This window comes from Stigmatopora argus, chromosome 3, assembly GCF_051989625.1.
Source record: "Stigmatopora argus isolate UIUO_Sarg chromosome 3, RoL_Sarg_1.0, whole genome shotgun sequence".
Classification (NCBI taxonomy): Eukaryota; Metazoa; Chordata; class Actinopteri; order Syngnathiformes; family Syngnathidae; genus Stigmatopora; species Stigmatopora argus.
The window spans coordinates 2347668-2368184 of record NC_135389.1 but is presented as its reverse complement, the minus strand read 5'-3'; the positions used below and the strand labels follow the sequence as shown (position 1 = coordinate 2368184).

Below are 20517 nucleotides of genomic sequence, written 5' to 3'. Positions count from 1 at the left end.
AAAAAAATCTCTTTTTAAAAAATGGGTTAGACGAGAAAGGAACATTTGAGTTACACGGATAGCACAGCAAACGTGTATACAATTATGTACAGGTATACAAAAGCAGGAGTATGCCTTTTAGGAAAAAGTAAGGACAACTAACGGTCAATTTCAAAAGAAAGGCTGACAAATTTTACCTATTTAAGCAATGGTTGGGTGTTATTTTTGGTAAAACATTGTAAACCAAAGTGAAAATATGACGAAAATAAAAACTCACTAAGTAGCGGTGCTGTTGCGTAGTTCATGCAAATAACTTCAAGCGGAAATGACTAAGGGGAAGCACTGCAGTGTGCACTGAAGAAGGTATAGATATTTCGAATCTGCAGAGTGTAATGCTTAAAACTACCACAAGAGAGTAACAAGTTGACATATTTCTGGTCAGACATACTCCTTGCAAATGGTGAAAGTTTGAGTTTATACACCTAAAGAAGGTAAATAAATTCAAACACTATTAGGATCCGACAGCCGTTGGCCACCGTAATGTCAACTCTTTACGATGCACGGTTTGGACAAAAGTAGCGTGAGAATGTTAACTTAAAATATCCACACATCCATAAATCCCGCTTTATCTATTCTATGCTCCACGAAACACTTTTTCCCCCCCTGTTGTGACGGAAAGTCTCGGCAAGACATGCTGGTGCTGGACGCGCTTACCCAATGCAGCTTATGGAGAAGCACCATCAATTTCGTCACACGCAGTTTCTGGGTGTGATGACAAGTAGGCTTTTTTGTTGTTGATAATGACGACAGGGCCTATGTCCGATTATTATTATTATTATTATTATTATTATTATTATTATTATTAGTTGTAAGGTAGGACGACTTTCCACGTCAAGGATTATAGACAATGAACTGAATCAGTTCTTTAACAGATTCAGTCCTGCCCCCACTCCCCTGACCGCCCAGACCAGAAGCAACTCTCCCCCCTCTTTCTCCTCTTCCACCGGTCTCTGCATTACTGTTGATCAGGTGATAAAACAGCTAAAGAAGATCGAGGCAAGGAAGGCTACCGGTCCAGATGACCTCAGCTCCAGACTATTGAGAGACTGTGCGGATCAGCTTGGCAAAGTGATTCTGCATATTTTCAACCTCAGCCTCAGTCTGCAGAAGGTCCCCACCTTGTGGAAAACCTCATGTGTGGTCTCAGTTCCAAAGACTGCGAACCCCAGGGAACCATACCACTTCAGCCCGGTAGCATTAACCTCTCACCTGATCAAGACATTGGAGAGAATCATCCTCAATCACCTCAGCCCCCTGATGAATGCAGAGCTGGACCCTCTGCAGTTAGCCTATCATCCAGGCATTGGTGTGGAAGATGCTACCACCTACCTGATGCACAGGTCTCTTTCACACCTGGAGAACACGGGAAGCACGGTGAGAATGATGTTTTTTGACCTCTTCAGTGCGTTCAACACCATTCAGCCAGTCCTACTGAGAGGGAAACTGGAAGAGGCTGGAGTAAGGAACCACCTAGCCGCATGGATCATCGACTTCCTCACTGACAGACCACAATATGTGAGACTCCAGGACTGTACATCTGATGTGGTAGCTTGCAGCACGGGGGCCCCACAAGGCACAGTGCTCTCCCCACTCCTCTTCTCCCTCTACACATCAGACTTCAAACATAATACAGACACCTGCCACCTCCAGAAGTTCTCTGACGACACTGCTATTGTTGGACGAGTGACGGACGGGAACGACATAGAGTACAGGGGAGTCATCCCTCCACCCCTCTTGTGTATATATGTGCTTATATATACATGCTTTTTATTATTTTTGTTGACAAATTATTTCACGATAATTATCATTAGTGTTTTATCGCCCAATTCTATGTGCAAGTCTCACACATTATCAAGCGATTGTTCCTGAATTTGCGCGTTATTGTGAGAACCATCGGGATTTCCTATGTCTAATCGCCACCGACATTCTTAACTGGCGGAATTTGGCCTGAGATGTTTTCTTAATCGTGATGCAGACGCTCCTGGTGTATTTCTTTATCTCATTGACACTGTTGCTGATTTTTTTTAGGATGTCGTAGATAATATGTCGATCGCGAGCTAGCAGTCGATTGCTAAGGTACTATTGGTAGATCGTATGACAGTAAGATTTGATCAAGTAAAAAAAAAAAACAAATTGGGCCTGAGCTAGAAAACAGCACCATCGCGAGTCCAAGCATGATTGCTACCTGCCCTACACTATTTTGGGTCCTGCTTGCTGCATGAGGTATATCATCTGCATATACATAACTGCTGAGCTTTGTCAGGGGCCCGGAAAAAATGGTAGATCGTGCAACGTTGGCTCCTTTAAAAGTAGATCTTTGAGGAAAAAAGTTTGAGCATCCCTCATAGAGGCTTTTAGCACCGCATCACTTTGCCGAATGGAGCACACCATTTGTTCCAATAAGTTTGTGGGAGTGCTGAGAGGTGTTCCTGTAAAATAGTCCTGTGTATTGAATTGAATGGAATGCTTTTATTTCATTATACAAGTATAATGAGATAGATTTAAGGGAGAAAAAAGGGGGTTAACAGTTGGGTACACTTTTTATTGAACTCATTGCTGTTTTGCTGATCATTATAGATATCGTTCTCCTAGGAAATGGTTAAAAAAATCTTGTATTTTTGTTGGTTAATTCATAATTAACCTTAAAATGATTCATGATTAACGTTAGAAAAATGTTAGCATTAGAAACCACTTCTGTGGTACAATCTTGACAATATTTTCCAAAGCAGATTTCAAAGTTCATTCTGGGAAAATTATTCTATGCGTGGGGCTAAAGCTGTCAGGTGATAGCTTTAGTAGTGTCTCTCCAGAAAATCACGAATCTACAATAGTTTGTTGCTGCCTTTACGCATACAATTTGCAGCAGAGCCAATGTGAGAAGTGGATTAATTTGTATTACGAAGGCAACATTTTGCTCCGTTGAGAATTCGTTTTGGTGCACATCGACCAACTCGTCAACGTCCTCATTACTGACCACACGCCCCATCGGCTGCCCCCGTGACACAATTTTGCCCACCGCAGGCTGCAGTTGAGTTTGAGGCACTCGGCCAAAGCTTCCTCCAAGGAAAACTTCAACACGACAAACGACGAACGGTAGTGAAAAAACCATAAGAATCTTGAAACATGAAGAGTTGTCAACTGCCAGTCTGACTAAACCTTAGACTCTAGTCTAAGGCACTCGGCCACAGCTTCTTCCAAGCTTAAGTTTAAGCAGACAACAGGTCAAAGAAAAATTAATGGTTGTTGTGAGACAGCCAATGAGAGCCCAGTAGAGTGTCGCAATGTTCTAAAGCAACAATCAATGCATCCACGACCGAACGAACCGATGCTGTTATTAGTTTGGTATTTCCAGGGCAACGGAGCATACCACAAAATTCATCACCTTCAACCCACTGTAACCCTAACCCGTAACCATGTTTTCAAATCGAAATAAAGGATATGGAATGCATTTACTTTTTGTGGGATTTCCCTTTTTCGTATCTGGAGGCATTCTTTTGAATATACAAAGCTTTCGCAACCTGAAAATTTCCCACCCAGAGGCATTCGTAAGTAGATGTATGACTGTACTTCCTTTGCAAAATTGGAACAATTGTAAACTGGGAAAAAAACCCATTACAGTGGGTTGAAGGTGATAAATTTTGTGGTATGCTCAGTTGCCCTGGAAATACCAAACTAATAACAGCATTGGTTCGTTCGGTATGTCAATGAATCCCTCGTGAATTTGAGCCCTAAGTGATCACAAAATGGGTTAGGTACAGTAATCCCTCGATTATCGTGGTTAATGTAGACCAGACATGGCCGCGATAAACGAAAATCTGCAAAGTAGTGTCACCCTTTAAAAAATAAAAAATAAAAAAAATGTTTTATTTTACTTCAGTGCTGAGTCCTAGTGGCAAGCGGAGGACAGAGGAGTGGCTTCCGTTTGCGAATTTCAGCGCGGATTTTCACATTTTTATGAACTTTAAAATTGTATTTATTTATTTATTTTTTACTTCAGTGCTGAGTTTTAGTAGCAAGCGGAGGATGGGAGTGGATTCCGCTTGCAAGTTTCAGCATGGATTTTCACATTTTTATGAACTTTAAAATTGTATTTATTTATTTTTTACTTCAGTGCTGAGTTCTAGTAGCAAGCGGAGGACAGAAGAGTGGCTTCTGTTTTCGAGTTTCAGCATGGATTTTCACATTTTTATGAACTTACCCAAAAAAATTAATTAACCCCCCAAAAATTCCCCCCGAAAAAAAGGTGATGTATCACAGGAATTAGCTTCACAAAACAACCCCTTTTTGGAAGAGGTCAGAAAACACAGCAAAGAAGATGCAATGTGTCAGCTTTAAATCCTCAGAGGTTTGAAAAAAAATCCATATAGGAACCTTAGATCATAGCAAACCCTGTAAACTTGGGTTTAAAAAAAGTACAATATTCATTAATTCATTCATTTTCTGAACCGCTCTATCCTCACTAGAGTCGTCGGGGTGCTGGAGCCTATCCCAGTTAACTTCGGGCCAGAGGCGGGGTCACCCTGAGTCGGTGGCCAGCCAATCACAGGGCACGAGGAGACAGATAAACATTCATGCTCACACTCATACCTGGGGGCATTGTAGAGTGCCCAATCAGCCTACCATGCATGTTTTTCGAATGTGGGAGAAAACTGGAGTACCTGGAGAAAATCTACAAAGGCCCAGTGATAACATGCAAACTCCACACAGCTGGACCGACCTGGATCTGAATTCAGGACCCCAGAGCTGTGAAGCCACACTCAAGCCGGCGGGGCGCTATAAGTACAATATGTGGACTTCAAACAAGCTGCTGTCGTTAATTAATTTTAATTGTGTCTATGGTAAAACCCTACACATTTAAAATTCATTCAGTGCCTGTCAGATATGCAAATGTACTCCTCATGCCCTATTTGTCGTACACAAGATTGACAACCAGATTTGTTTTTAGGTAAGCGGACACCATGGCGAGGCATCCTGCTGTTTGGCCCACCAGGAACAGGGAAATCATACCTGGCAAAGGCTGTGGCCACTGAGGCCAACAACTCCACCTTTTTCTCTGTCTCTTCCTCAGACCTCATGTCTAAGTGGCTGGGAGAAAGTGAGAAGTATGTTAACTTTTGTTATTTTATTTTTTTCGGTATGATAAAAATTAGACTGAAGTAAAAAAAGGGGGGGTTGGTCATGAACAGGACTGCTGATAGTTATCGGCCCCCATAATTTTTTTTACTGCACTTTTTTTGTTGCACTGTTTGCATTGTGAGTTTTCTCACAGCTGAGGTTGCTAGTAACACCATATGTTCTCGCATATTTATCGCCTCCACATATAAGCCGTACACTTAAAATTGCCTTAAAAGCGTTGAATTTTACGATTTCTCTCGTATAAGATGCCTCCTGATTCACAATTTTCACCTTCATATTCATTGTTTTAAGATTAGATGGTCATTTTTATCAAACATCAAAATATCAATAAGAGCACTCATTTAACACATCGGTTGCTGCCATTGACTGTCATAGGCGTCCAATGAACCTTCATTCTCTCTGGGAGAATGAATGGGAGAATCTCTCTTAAGGTAGAAAAATGGTTAAGAATGCCCAGAAAAGTGTTCCAAAAGCGGAGTAATAGTTTTTAAAACAGCATTTAATGATTAAATACAAATACTGGAGCTTTTCAGACATTATTGGGGATGATTTTCCCGGGGAAAGACAGCGATAAAAGTCGGCGTGACCAAATGCGACGACCATTTGCGAAAGGGCCTACATTTCACTAAAACGGGGAAAAATACGCACTTATTGATGAAATACAAATACCGGCGCTTATCAGACATGACTACCGGGCTCTGGGGGTGATTTTCCCAGGGGAAAGACAGCGATAAAAGTCGGCGCGACCAAATGCTAAATCTAATCTAAAGTATTTCAACATTGCAAGTTTTCCCAGAGAGAATGAAGGTTCATTGGACGCCTATGTCAGTCAATGGCAGCAGCCGATGTGTTAAATGAGTGCTCTATTGATATTTTGATGTTTGATAAAAATGACCATCTAATCTAAAGTATTTCAACATTGCAAGTTCTCCCAGAGAGAATGAAGGTTCATTGGACGCCTATGACAGTCAATGGCAGCAGCCGATGTGTTAAATGAGTGCTTTTATTGATGTGTTAAATGAGTGCTCTTATTGATGTGTTAAATGAGTGCTCTTATTGATATTTTGATATTAGATTTTTAGATCGTTTCAACAGTATTTAGACCGTTTCAACAGTATTTAGTCTAAATACTGTCTAACTAAAAGTATACTAATACTTTTGTTTGTTTGATTAAAATGACCATCTAATCTAAAGTATTTCAACATTGCAAGTTCTCCAGAGAGAATGAGAATGAAGGTTCAAAAGACGACCCAAAGACCGGCGTCAAAAAAGACCGGCGACCCAAAAGACGACGACCAAACTTCCGGGCGACCTGTAGACCGCGACCTATAGACCGCGACCAAAAGACCGGTGACCAAAAGACCGGCGACCAATCGACCGCACACGAATATGATCACAGGTCTATCAGACCATAACATCATCCTGTTTTTAAGAAAGCTTCCTAAAATGGATACACATGCACTCAGAAAACCATATCAGAGCAGATGAGAGTACCAAAAAGAGAGATCCCTAATTTGGCACAGGCGCTAAACAACATCAATTGGAAGATTATCTCCACGATAATCATGCTAATCACAGCTGTAATATATTTATGACTGTTATCCAAGACACCGTCTCTGCATTTACAAGAACAATTAAAGCAAAACCACTAAAAAAAGAATCACCTTACATGATTAAATGAAGCCATAGAGGCATTAGTAAAAATGGAGACCAATCTCTCAAAATATCAGTTAAAACAAAAAGAATTTATGAGAGACAGACATTTACTTAACTAAGAAATAAAGTAATACAAGAAATTCCATCTGCAAAATCAAATTTCTTTATAAACATGAGTACTGTGAAAGGGAACACTAAAGCGATCTGGAAAAATGTTTTTTTTTAAAACTGGCAGGAAATACTTCAAAGCACACAGAAATAAAGGAACTATAGTTGAAGAAGAAAACAATCCGTGACCCAAAGGACATAGCTATAACTTTAAATGAATATTTTATAGACTAAAGAACTGATTAACAACATCCCTCATATAGAATATCCACCAAAACCACTCAACACCAACAAATCCATTTTTAATCTGCACATAGTTTTGCAGTCACAAGTTGAAAAAGCTGGGGCGGCCTGGCGGCTGAGTGGTTAGCGCGTCGACGCTCACAGTGGGGGCCCTGAGTTCAAATCCAGGTCGGTTCACCTGTGTGGAGTTTGTTTGTTCTCCCCGGCCCTACGTGGGTTTTCTCCAGGTACTCCGGTTTCCTCCCGCATTCCAAAGACATACATGGTAGGCTCATTGGACACTCTAAATATCTCCTAGGTATGAGTGTGAGTGTGAATTGTTGTTTGTCTCCTTGTGCCCTGTGATTGGCAGGGTGTCCCCCACCTCTGGCCCGAAGTCAGCTGGGATAGGCTCCAGCACGCCCCGCAACCCTAGTGAAGATGAAGCGGTTCAGAAAATGAGCAGTTGAGAAATCTGTGTCTGGACTCAAAAGCTCTAAAGCAAAAGATGTGTTTAATATGGATGTGACATTTCCGAAACACCACAAAGAATCTCTCATAGCACCATTAACTACTATTGTAAACAAATCCATAAACAAGAATCTCTTCCCAGAAGCGAAGCAAATTGTGGATCACATTAACAGAAGTTCGTCCTTACACCCTAAAGAGGCTGCAATTTACCTATAGAAAACATTGTTTTACTGAGACAGCCGTTTGTTTCCCTCTAAAAAAAAAAAAAACAGATAAAGGCGGCCTCATTGGTGCGGTTTTCACTGATTTAAAAAAAGCATTTGACTCCATCAATCACCAGATACTAGAGTCTAGTTTTAATATCTCACCACGCACGATGAATTGGATTAAATCATACGTATCTGTAAAATCACAGTGTGTCAGGATACAAAATCTACTTCAGGTAATCATGCTCTTTGGGTACTGCAGGGGTCAGTACTAGGTCCACTGCTCTTCAGTCTTTTCATAAATAATTTGCCAAGCTATTGTCCTTCGATTGTCACCTGCCAAATTTATGCCGATGATGCCATTCTACATGTCCATGCGAGAGACAAAAGACATGCTGCACGGGATCTGACAGATGCAATGACAAGCGTGTATAACAAGCTTGAAACATCCCAACTCCATTTAAACATCTAAGACTGTCTGTATGTACTTCTCTAAAAGAGCGACAAATGACAGTGACCCTAACGTTTTTGTCCAAGGTATAACAATCTATGTAGTCCTAGGAATAACTTTTGACTCACTACTTGTCTTTACACGACAGATATAAAAAAACACTGAATAGAATTAAATTATATATCTCCAATTTTAGGTTCATTAGAAATAATCTAAATCCTGAGTCAGCAAAACTATTTTAACACAATGATCATATAACACATGACTTACGGCCTATCATTGGCGTACAAGACGACACTAAAAAACAATTTTAAAACCGTTTTTTAAGCAAGCTCTGAAAGTATTGGACCGAAAAACAAAAACATACCATCACTGTCAAAGCTTTAAAAAACACAAACGCCCAAACTGGGACAATGCTTTTAAATATGCTGATGCCACATTAGTTTACAAAATCCTAAATCACAAAGCTCCTCAGGCTCTTTAACAAAAAATAGCTGAGTGTTAAGACCTACCATATGCATGCATGTATATTTATGTGTATGTATGTATATATGTGCTAAGCAACACGCTTGTTTATATATTTATTCATGTATTTATTTATTAACGTACTTATTACCTATCTATTTATGTCTAAAATGCCTTTCCTATTCCTGCATCCTCACCCTCTTGCTACTGTGACAACGAAATTTCCCGAAAACGGGATGAATAAAGTTATCCAATCCAATCCAATCCTCGACCACTGCAAGAAGTTGCAACAACAAGAAAATTCAGAAAGAGTGCATGAGCCTCACATACGTGGAATTCAATACCAAATAACATCTCAACTAATTAACATGAATATGTATATGTTCATTAATATGTATTGTCCCTTTATTAAATACGTAAATCAAACGCAAAACTATTCAGAACATCCACCAAATTAGTGGTAACACTTTGTCTTCCTAAAGATGAACAATGAGTGTGATACCTGCTTAGCATTTACGCACAGCCACGCACACCTAGGCACATGCTCATGTCATGCATCTTCCTTGACACCTTCCTTGCGCCTGCACACTCACGTAGTCGAACACTATGCCACCCGTGTCACTCTTTCGATAATTCCTTGACAATGCGCCTACACATGTAGTCGAACACTGTACTACGTCAGTCAACCATTATCAATAACATGAACAATAATAATATAGTCAGTTCTATAAGTATCTGAACACTGTGCTATATTGCAAGTTTTCCCACAAATCATGAAGGGGTCTGAAATTTTCATTGTAGATGCATGTCCACTGTGAGAGAGAATCTAAAAAGAAAAATCCAGAAATCACAATGTATGATTTTTTAAAAATGATTAATTTGTGTGATACAGCTGAAAATAAGTATTTGAATGCCTGAAAAAAACAATGGTAGGTCAAACTTTTCCTGTAGTCTTTCACCAGATTTGCACACACTATGGGAGGGATTTTGGCCCACTCCACACAATCTTTTCTATATCAGTCAGGTGTCTGTTGCTGAGAAACTCAGTTTGACCTGCCTCCAAAGATTTTCATTACGTTTAGGTCTGAGACTAGCTGCAACTCACATCGAACAGATTTGAGCTTGGATTTCTTCATTCTCAGGCTGTACTTCACAAGTAATATCGCTCCCATCAAACTGAAGCTGGCAGTTTGAACCTCAGTCCTACGATGTTCTATTGACCAAGTATTCTTTTCTAAGATTCTGAAACCACTTATTCTCCAGATGCTACGTCATCGGTATGGGAAAAGGTGACAGTTCTGACCTAATTAGATAAGCACTAAACTCTTAAACCCTCTGCCCTTCTTTTTCTTTTATCTTTTCAAGACTTGTCAAAAACCTGTTTGATCTAGCCCGCCAGCACAAACCCTCCATCATCTTCATTGATGAGGTGGATTCTCTGTGTGGCTCCAGGAATGAGAATGAGAGTGAAGCTGCTCGCCGCATTAAGACAGAGTTCCTGGTCCAGATGCAGGGTGAGGATAAGCTGTCTCTAAATCTAATTAATTAACCAGCAATTATTTAATTACTGAGCCATAAAATAATTTAAATTTGTATGTACATATATATGTTCATGTTGCTCTGGCAGTTTGAGAACATACATACTTTTCACAACAATAATTATTAAAAACAGAATCCAGTATAGGAAATTAATTTCATCTGCCAAAAATGCATTGGTAAATTGTTCCGCCGGACAGAAAGATATAGTATTACTTGTGTCACCATCTATTCCACCCTCTTTGACTCTCATCTCATCTCATCTTCTCCCGCTTTATCCGAAGTCGGGTCGCGGGGGCAGCAGCTTCAGCAGAGAGGCCCAGACTTACCTCTCCAGAGCCACTTCATCCAGCTCTTCCCGGAGTATCCCAAGGCGTTCCCGGGCCAGCCGGGAGACATAGTCTTCCCAGCGTGTCCTCCTCCCGGTGGGACGTGCCCGGAAAACCTCCCGAGTCAGCCGTCCAGGGAGCATCCTGATCAGATGCCCGAGCCAACCCATCTGGCCCCTTTCAATCCAGAGGACTAACGGCTCTACTCAAAACTCCTCCTGGATGACCGAACTTCTCACCTTATCTCTAAGGGAGAGTCCGGAGATCCTGCGGGGGAACTTATTTCAGCCGCTTGTATCTGAGATCTTGTTCTTTCGTTCATCCACCCACAGCTCGTGACCATAGATGAGGGTGGGTACAAAGATCGACCTCACCTTTTGGATCAGCTCCTTCTTCACCACGACGGACCGGTCCAGAGTCCGCATCACTCCAGACGTCGCACCAATCCACCTGTCGATCTCCCCATTCTTCCCTCACTCGTGACCAAGAACCCAAGATACTTAAACTCCTCCTCCTGGGGAAGGACCTAATCCCTGACCCGGAGAGGGCATACCACCTTTTTCCAACTGAGGACCTTGATCTCAGATTTGGAGGTGCTGATTCTCATCCCAAATGCTTCACACTGCTTCCGAGATTGGAAAAGGCTTGTCGGTGGAATTGAGGAGGTCTTCAAAGTATTCGTTCCACCAATTCACAACATCCCGAGTCGAGGTCAGTAGCGCCCCATCCCCACTATACACTGTGTTGATGGTGCACTGCTTCCCCCTTCTGAGACGTCGGATGGTGGATCAAAATTTCATCAATGCCACCCGAAAGTCGTTCTCCATGGCCTCACCAAAGTCCTCCCATGCCCGGGTTTATGCTTCAGAGACGACCAGAGCCGCGTGCCACTTGGCCACCCGTTACCCATTGGCTGACTCCGGAATCCCATAGGCCAAAAGGGCACGGCAGGACTCCTTTTTCAGCCTAACAGCATCCCTCACCGCAGGTGTCTACCAGCTCGTTCTGGGATTGCTGCCACGACAGGCACGTGGGCAACTCTGGAGTGGAAGAGTGTCCAACCCCACTGGGGAGGAGTGGTACCGTAACCCAAGCTGTGCGTAGAGGTGACCCCGAGCGTGACGTTTTTGGGTCGGCCTGCCTCTAGTCCGCCTACAGCGCGGTAACCTCGGTTCTGGCATCATGGAAACAAAGCTAGCTTCTAGTGAATGGGAGGCCAGTAATAATGGCTCTCTCCCAACACGTCGCTGGTTTTTCTTGGCCTCTCAGGGAGCTTTGTCTTCATGCTCCATGATGCTTTTTGTGTCCATTCGGCTGCTGATTGTTATCATGGAGTTCCAACACAGTTTATGACTGTGCTTAATGCTAATTAATTATTTATATTTCATCATCGGCCCCATCATCACGATTGGCCAGTAGATTTTCATTCTCACAAAAAAGAAAGTGGAAGTTTACTTCACACATGGCCATTTCAATTGAAATAAACTTGGATGACCTTAAAGCATTTTTGCCCGTAATTTTTAACGGTTTTTGTAACGTTTTCAGAACATTTTCATGAAATGGGGAAACTACTTTATATCAAGTAAAAAACAAATTAGAAAATGGGCAAAGGAACTTTTCAATTGGATTGGATAACTTTATTCATCCCATATTCGGGAAATTTCATTGTGACAGTAGCAAGAAAAGGCATAGTTATAAGTTAGACAGTACAGTCAAAAAGTACAAAGCAAATCAAAGTCAATGGGATCATTAAGAATCACCAAATCATTAAGACAGAAAAGCAGCAAAAACACAAAACAAGCTACAAGTTTCAGTAGCAAAAACGGATAGACTCAAGACGTAAAGTTGGACAAAAACTGGAACCACAAGGCTGCTTTTTGTGCAGTGGTAGATAAGAGGCATTTAGAAAAAAGAAAGAAATGCCTTTGGTGTTTGTGTTTAGAAGAGCCAAACTAGAAAAACCTGTCCAACCCTTTTAGATATTCTCTTATTGGCTTCCCCTGAAATCTTGTCCTATGTTAGTCAATGAATAACCTCTTCTGGGACGTGCTGTATTTACGTTAGAGAATTACCGTATTTACTCACATTTAAGCCGCCCGTGCGTATAAGCCGCACCTTTAAAATTCCCTTAAATTTGTTGAATTTTACAATTTCTCGCGTATAAGCCGCCCCGTGAGTCACAAATTTTACCTCCATATTCATGGTTTTAATAGGCAGTACAAATGTGTTACTTTGAAGGGAAAATCTTAAGAAAAAACATTGCATGTAGTATTTCTGAGCTACTGTATGAATCAAAAGCATATTATTAGGGTCAATATCATTAGGAAGTTAATATGCCTGTCTTTGTAAATGCAAAATATCAAATTTTTCAATTTGAACAAAGAAATAAGTCCACCTTGATGAGAACCTGATTATTTTTAATGACAGAAATTACAATTTCCTTACCAGAAGTTTAAGATGTTGTGGCAGGCATATTGCTTCTAATGTCATAATATCTGGATTCTTTTGATGGTTCAAAATACTGCAATAGTTGTCACTTTCGACCAAGAAATAAAACAAAAAAAATCAAAGTGAAATTTTGTTTTATTTAAAAATCAATGCTACTCGCGTCTGGCCAGTCAGAGCACGTTTAACTAGGTAAAATGGTGGTGCCCTAGGTAAGATGGCGGCACCCCTAGGTAAGTTGGCGACGCCCCTGGGCAAGCAGTGAAATGCACGCACAAATAAAGAGAAAAAGACAGTCTTCTGGAATTTTCACTTGCAAGTAGAACGAACCGTTGAGGCCAAGTCCCAACTCCACAGCTCTGGAAGACTTGTGGAGTCTGTAGTAGAGACAGGTGCAGTTAGTTCTCAGGTCTGGATCCTCTTTGTTTAGACTTTCAGGAGTAAAGTTTATGAGCAAAGGCAGTTTATGAGCAAAGGCAAAACTTTGATTCCACTTCGTTTTTATTTAGACTAGCTAAGATTATCAGGAGCAAAGCATTTACTTAGTTTCATATTATATGTTTGCTTGCAACAGAGTTTAATAGTAAAGCAAATTATGCTCGTTAAGCACATTGAGAAAACCTCAAGAAACAACTCCGTGATGAACAAAAGAATCAGGAACTCACCCCCAGCCGGAGCTTACATGGAGGGTCAAGTGCTCAGCCTTCAACACTATAATACCGGACACAACCTGTTCCAGTTGCTGCCCTCTGGCAGACGCTACAGGTCTCACAAAGCACGGACAAATATACTTAGGGACAGTTTCTTTCCCATAGCCATCAGGACTCTGAACCTGCATTAGCACGACACACAATCCTTTCTGTGCAATAACAATGTGCAATATCTTAGATTGTGCAATATTTTAGAATTTAGTTTGGCAGGACGTGACTTTTTATATTTTTATATTACTTATTTATGTTTTTACTGTGAAAACGCGCTTTGTGGAGTAGCACCACCAATTTCATTATACGCAGCTGTGTATGATGACAATAAAGGCATTTGATTGATTTTGATTGATCATAACTTTACTCTCTAATTTCTCTTTGACGTCCATGGCTATCCCTGCTAAACTGGCTGGCTTCTACACCATGTAACATTGTGACACCATGGACCCACTGCTTCCTGCTCGTGAATGGGCCAGCGAGGTGTCGGGAGATAGCTAATGAGAAAGACACTCACGTTGCGACCTGATGCATTGCTACCATGACTCTAAATATGTATGCATGAGGGAATCCTTGCGTACACAGTGCACACAGTGAGGGCCGACCTGGGATCAAGCCCTCGACCCCAGAACTGTGAGGCCAACTCGCTGGGCCGCCTAATAGTATTTCTCTCATCTCATTTTCTGAACCGCTTTATCCTCACTAAGGTTGCGGGGGTGCTGGATCCCATCCCAGCTGACTTCGGGCCAGAGGCGGGGGACACCCAGAATTGGTGGCCAGCCACTCGCAGGGCACAAGGAGACAAACAACCATTCACGCTCATACTCATACCTAGGGGCAATTTAGAGTGTCCAATCAACCTACCATGCCTGTCTTTGGAATGTGGGAGGAAACCGGAGTACCTGGAGAAAATCCACGCAGGCCCAATTCCCAATGTCCCAATTTTGTAAGAAAGATGTGAGAAACACACATAAATGAGAGAAAATTATCAGAAAAGTAATTATTAATGTCACAAAATGAATGACAAATATATATATATATATATATATATATATATATATATATATATATATAAGAGAAAGCTACCATGATGCAACATAGCACACAAACATACAGACCTATTAATAGCACACGAACACATGAACACACATTTAATAAACACAGCATTAAGAATTCAAGCAACAACATTACTCAACTAAAAGCATTAACGTTTTATGATTTCTTTGAAATGTAATTTTAAACCCATTTTATAAGGCACTACTGGTTCTTACCTGTTTCTGCAGTGCTGGTTGACATAGATTTTGATTGCCTTTGACGACTTTTAATAATGTTTCTAAAATGCACAAGACAAACGTCAAAGTGGGCACCACTCGTGAAAACGTTTTCAGGATGTAGAAAAAAATGTTGATGTTTAAAGTTCGTTTCTCCCCCGTTTTTTCTGATTTGTGCTGTTGCAATGGTGGCTGCTTCCTCTTTGGATGCCTTCTCGTTGAATTCTTCTTGTATTGCTGAGTGATGCATTTACTCATGCTCCGTTTTGGTCCACATCGACTAACTCCTCAACGTCCTAATTACTGACCACACGCCCCATCTCCTGCTAACGCGACACAATTTCGCCCACCGCAGGCTGCGGTTCAGGTCGAGTCACTCGGCCACAGCTTACCCAAGCATAAATAAGTTTAAGCAGACAATGGGTCAAAGAAAATGGAGGGTTGTGAGACAGCCAATGAGAGCCCAGTATATGGTGTAGGGAGCTTTTAAAGAGAATCAATGCATCTTCGACAATATTTTCAAAATAAATAACGGCTAAGAAATACATGTCCTTTGGGGGTTTCCGTAGCTTGGATATTTTTCTTATCTCGATGCACTCAGTAGCATATAAAAAGCTTTCGTAACCTGGAAATTTCGCACCTACAGGCATGCGTAAGTAGAGGTATGACTGTATATATACTATATAAAAGCTTATTGATCTTGTTTAATGTATGTATATATATTTTTTAGGTGTGGGCAACAATAACGATGGCATTTTGGTGCTGGGAGCAACCAACATTCCCTGGGTACTTGACGCTGCCATCCGAAGAAGGTCAAGTCACTGCAATACTTTAAAAAAGTGTTTTCTGTCCCAAACAAGATATTTTCCTGCAGATATGGATGAAAGCCTCTCCAGACAGTGTAGAGTCAATAATAATGATTGAGTGGAACTTGTTTTTGTTGATCAGATTTGAAAAGCGTATCTACATCCCTCTGCCCGAGGAACCAGCCCGGATTCAGATGTTTCGTCTACACCTGGGCAACACACCACACAGCCTAAGTGAGACTGACCTGCGGCAGCTTGCTCACAAAACAGACGGCTACTCTGGTGCTGACATAAGCATCATCGTACGGGATGCTCTAATGCAGCCTGTTAGGAAAGTCCAGTCTGCGACACACTTTAAAAAGGTGAGATCTGAAACGACAAACTTCCCACTTTGTACACTTGTAACATACATAGGTTCTTAAAGAAGATACACAGTGGTACCTCCTACTTATGAAACCACTTACGGAATCAATTGATCCCAGAAGTGGTTTCGTAACCCTAAAATTATTGTATGTAGAAGCATATTTCACATTAAATTAGCAAAATTAGTTCCACAATCCTACTAGCTAAATCCTTTAAAAATAAAAAAAATATATAGCAATTTTGTATGAAATTTATATGCAAAAAAGCTAAGAAAAGTATTTATTAAGCCATTAAAATAAGAAATTCCAAGATTTTTTCCAATGGGGTGAAATTGCGATTGGGAGCTGAGTAAACATACGTACACATACGTGAACACAAAAATTACCTACTTAAAATTATGGAGTTGATCAGCCATGGTCGTGTAGAAGATTAAAAGTGCCCGGAAAGGGGAATTTTGGTCGAATGGTCGCGCTCATACCCTGCCGGTGGCGGCTAGATTGACCAGTTTTTGGGTCGGGCTAGCGCCGTACTCCTGTGTTGCACACAGTGGCCACTATGCAATTCAGTCTGCTCTAGCGTACGCTTTCAGCGCGCTAACCTCAATAAAGATGCTAATTCTCCTTTAGCCATTGGAAGGGCAGCAGAGTGTTGGGAAATATTCAATGAGAAAGCAACTCCACCACAACAATATAAAGGGTCCGCAGCGGACTGATTGGAAGCTGGAGTTTCCTCTAAGTCCGGGCACCAGGCAGACGCTGTCGCTCTTATCCGAAAATAGAGCTCTCTGAGTGGACTGCATGCCCGGGCGCCGCTGGGTTGTGGAGATGAGGTTGGATTTTCCCAGAATTTTTTCAAAGTGCAAGTTTCGGGTGACCTTATAGCAGACGCCATCGCCCTTACCTTATCCAAAAATAGAGCTCTCTGAGTGGACAAGATGGCCAGGAGCCTTGGGTTAGCGGAGGTGAGGGTGGGTTTTCCCAGGAATTTTTCAAAGCGCAAGCTCTGGGCGACCTTACAGCGGACATCACCCCCCTTATTCTAAAACGAGCTCTCCTCGTGGGTGAGACAGATTTCCCCAAAAACGATGAAGGCCATGAGGATGAAGAACTGGGTCTTAGTACTTTGATCGGCAAGAAATCTTCAATATAGCTCATAGTTTGCAACAAAGTGTCCTGTAGATTGATTACAACAATTTAGTAATCGTCTTGATGGTGTCATGTCCTTGTACAAAACCATATTTGTACAGCCCAACCCGAAATTGGCATGCTGCAGGTGGAATGCAGAGCTGTCCCCGTTGAGTAGCGGCCACCAGGGGAGTGTGAGTGCAACTGTCTGATCAAAACCCCAAAAACTCAAGAAACAACTCCTAGGGTCGAAGGGACATATCAGGAACTCACCGCCAGTCCCTATACAGTATAATTTCCAAGTTTTTGGACATTGTAATGGAGGCAGTTATTTGGAGTAACTGAAAGAAAAATAGACTCCCAGCCTGCTGCAATCTGGTTAGCCAACTTATACTCATCCGGTACGCCCCTGGGGATGCCAATCGCATCAATGTAAAACGAATGCCCCTCCCGCCATGAGGCTCGACGCTGTCGGGAAAGATCAGCCATCAAACCAGATTTCTGAGCCGCCACTTGTATCTCCTCGACTGTAGATGGAAAAACAGATATTGGTAAGAGCAGTGAAATCAAGGCACATACTCCTGTTGCATTTTGACAGCAATCATATAATTTATTTCTACCACACCACCACCATAGGTCAGAATGCAGTGGCGGTCCGTGAATTTCCTACCAACGCCTTCAGCTGTCTGAATCAATCCAGGCTAATAGCCTCATACAATTGAAATATTATTTAGGAATATAGCCATATTTTACTCACCAAAAATCCTTTTTACCTGTACACTATCCATCCTCCTTTCTTTCCTGCTTCTTTTCTATTGCCATCGAAGCTAATGCTGAAAGTCGAGCCTGTCCTGTCGTATTTGTGGCTTAGGTTTTTATCCGATTTAGTGCTGAAAATGTTCGTTCCCGGTTGTGACAGGCTTGTTTGCTTCAGAGTTGTCCGACCTTTCTTAATGATGTACAACTTTTTTTCTTGAAAAGTCCGTCTTGAAAATGGCTTTGGCAGTAAATCTGCAGACAAATCCATTTCTTTTCCTCTTTCAGCCATTGCGGGTTGACAAAACTGCTATTAAATCAACACAACAATATATTTGCTTGTGCAGCTTCCTCCAGATACAGTTTGTTAGCTCTGGCTAGTCCACTATATCACTAGCCAATCATAGTTGGTGAAAGCGATGACGTATCCCTACGCCTGTGAGAATGCAATGACGTATCCCTACGCCTGCGAGAAGTCAATGACGTATACCTACGCCTGCGAGACGGCATTGATGTCGCCAACTCGAAATCTGATTGGTTAAAGCAACAGTTTATCAATGCTTGTTTTATGCAGCAGAGCCTGCAGAACCGATGGCCTCAAGGCAGATTTCTGACCCTGGCAACAAATAGCTGAAATGTGATTGGTTAGATGCTTAAATATGAAAACACACATCTGCAAGGAGCGCAACCAGGGGAAAAGCAATGAAAGGAAGCTGACAGACCATTTGGAATTATTTAATAAGTATTCATGGACAAGCTGGTTCCATTTTCAATATTTTAGTAGCGCTCACTACAGCATAGTGTCTTTCACATTACCTTTTTCTTAGCTGACCCGTCTACAAAAAGGACTTAACCGCCGACCAGAGGCCGATCTTTTACATCTTCTCTACATCTTGTAGCCTGTTCAACCACTTCTTGGCAATCATGATGCTCCGCCTTTCCAGGAAGTGGCAACAGGGTAGCCAGATTTATTGTAGTGCATCTCTCCAGTGTGAGATGTGGTTGCGACAGCGGGATCGCCATACAAGATAAATGCCTCGCCCAAGGGGACTCATTATGTCGATCGCGATCGACCTGTCCATCTCCAAGGCACAACTGGGAGATCGCCTGAGACTAAGGCTTCTTCAGTACATCGCAGATTTTATATTCACTATATAAAAAAGTTCATTAAAATATCAAAATTCCCACAGAAATCGCAACCAAAAGACAGGAGATGCAAAAGGGCGGAAGTCAGGGCTCCGCTTCTTTGTCGCTGATTGGATTGCACTCAGCACCAAAGAAGAATAATTTCACCGCAGAAGAAGAGAGACGAATATTCGGCCGGCGATCCGGCAGCGACTCTGTATGTAGGGGAAGAGTTCCGTAACATAACCGAAGAGAATGGTTATCTCCCAGAGCAAGTTCATCCGAAGAGGATGCCTTCCCGGACATTCTTATGTGATGAACTGAACGTGCGGATCATGATCATCATGTGTGAGGATGCTGCTGGCTGGCTTCATGGTAAAGCGAGCCTTAATCAATAAGTTCGACTGTCCTCATGATTTAAAAAAAAAAGGAAAAAGACTATGTTTTGACTCATTTGTTAATAACAGACAACTCTGTATTCTAGGTTATTTTGTTGCCTGACATGTTTCGAGCCCACGCTTAGTCAGGCGAGTGTGTGTGTATATATATATATATATATATATATATATATATATATATATATATATATATATATATATATATATATATACACTCGCCTGACTAAGCGTGGGCTCGAAACATGTCAGGTAACAAAATAACCTAGAATACAGAGTTGTCTGTTATTAACAAATGAGTCAAAACATAGTCTTTTTCCTTTTTTTTTATATATATATATATATATATATATATATATATTAGTAATATCGCGGATAATATAGACCAGACATGGCCATAAGAAGACAAAATGAACTTAATACAACTAAGAACAAACCCTTTCTGTATACTGGATGAGCAACCAGAAAGCCTGGATCACTAACACTAACCCCTTTAAGGACGATGACTAAAACTCCCATTAACCTTAATTTTATAATAAGGGGAGAGGAACTCTTTTTACATTTTTTATGTATACATATTTAGATATTGATTCAGTCTTACCTTGATTATCGCGACTTCACTTATCACGAATCCACTTCTTCAGGATTTGTTTCTGCTATTTTTTTTTAAAGTTGAAAACTCGTAAGCAAAAGCCACTCCCTTCTCTTCCCCTTGCTACTAGGACTCAGCACTGAGGGAAAAAAAGGTAGCTATAATAGGGGTGATCCTACGATTATCGCGGCCATGTCTGGTCTACATTAACCGCGATATTCGAGGAATTACTGTACATTAGCTTTGCCATATGCTTATGAATGTAATATTTTATTATTACACTTCTTGATAATTATATTTGTGTTGTAGTTTTTTTGTAA

General features: G+C 41.3%; 1 protein-coding gene across 7 annotated transcripts in view; it reads left to right on the top strand.

The window, feature by feature from the left end:
- Positions 1-20517, top strand: part of vps4a (vacuolar protein sorting 4 homolog A) — a 131591-nt gene that overhangs the window by 63152 nt on the left and 47922 nt on the right. For 6 of the 7 annotated variants that reach the window (XM_077595858.1, XM_077595860.1, XM_077595856.1 and 3 more), the window contains 4 exons: positions 4985-5141; positions 10120-10268; positions 15767-15848; positions 15985-16204. In XM_077595858.1, coding sequence (XP_077451984.1) covers positions 4985-5141; positions 10120-10268; positions 15767-15848; positions 15985-16204 — 608 coding nt within the window. Of the gene's footprint in view, positions 1-3729; positions 4878-4984; positions 5142-10119; positions 10269-15766; positions 15849-15984; positions 16205-20517 lie in introns of those variants that run through there. The other variant, XM_077595859.1, reaches the window with a different exon arrangement.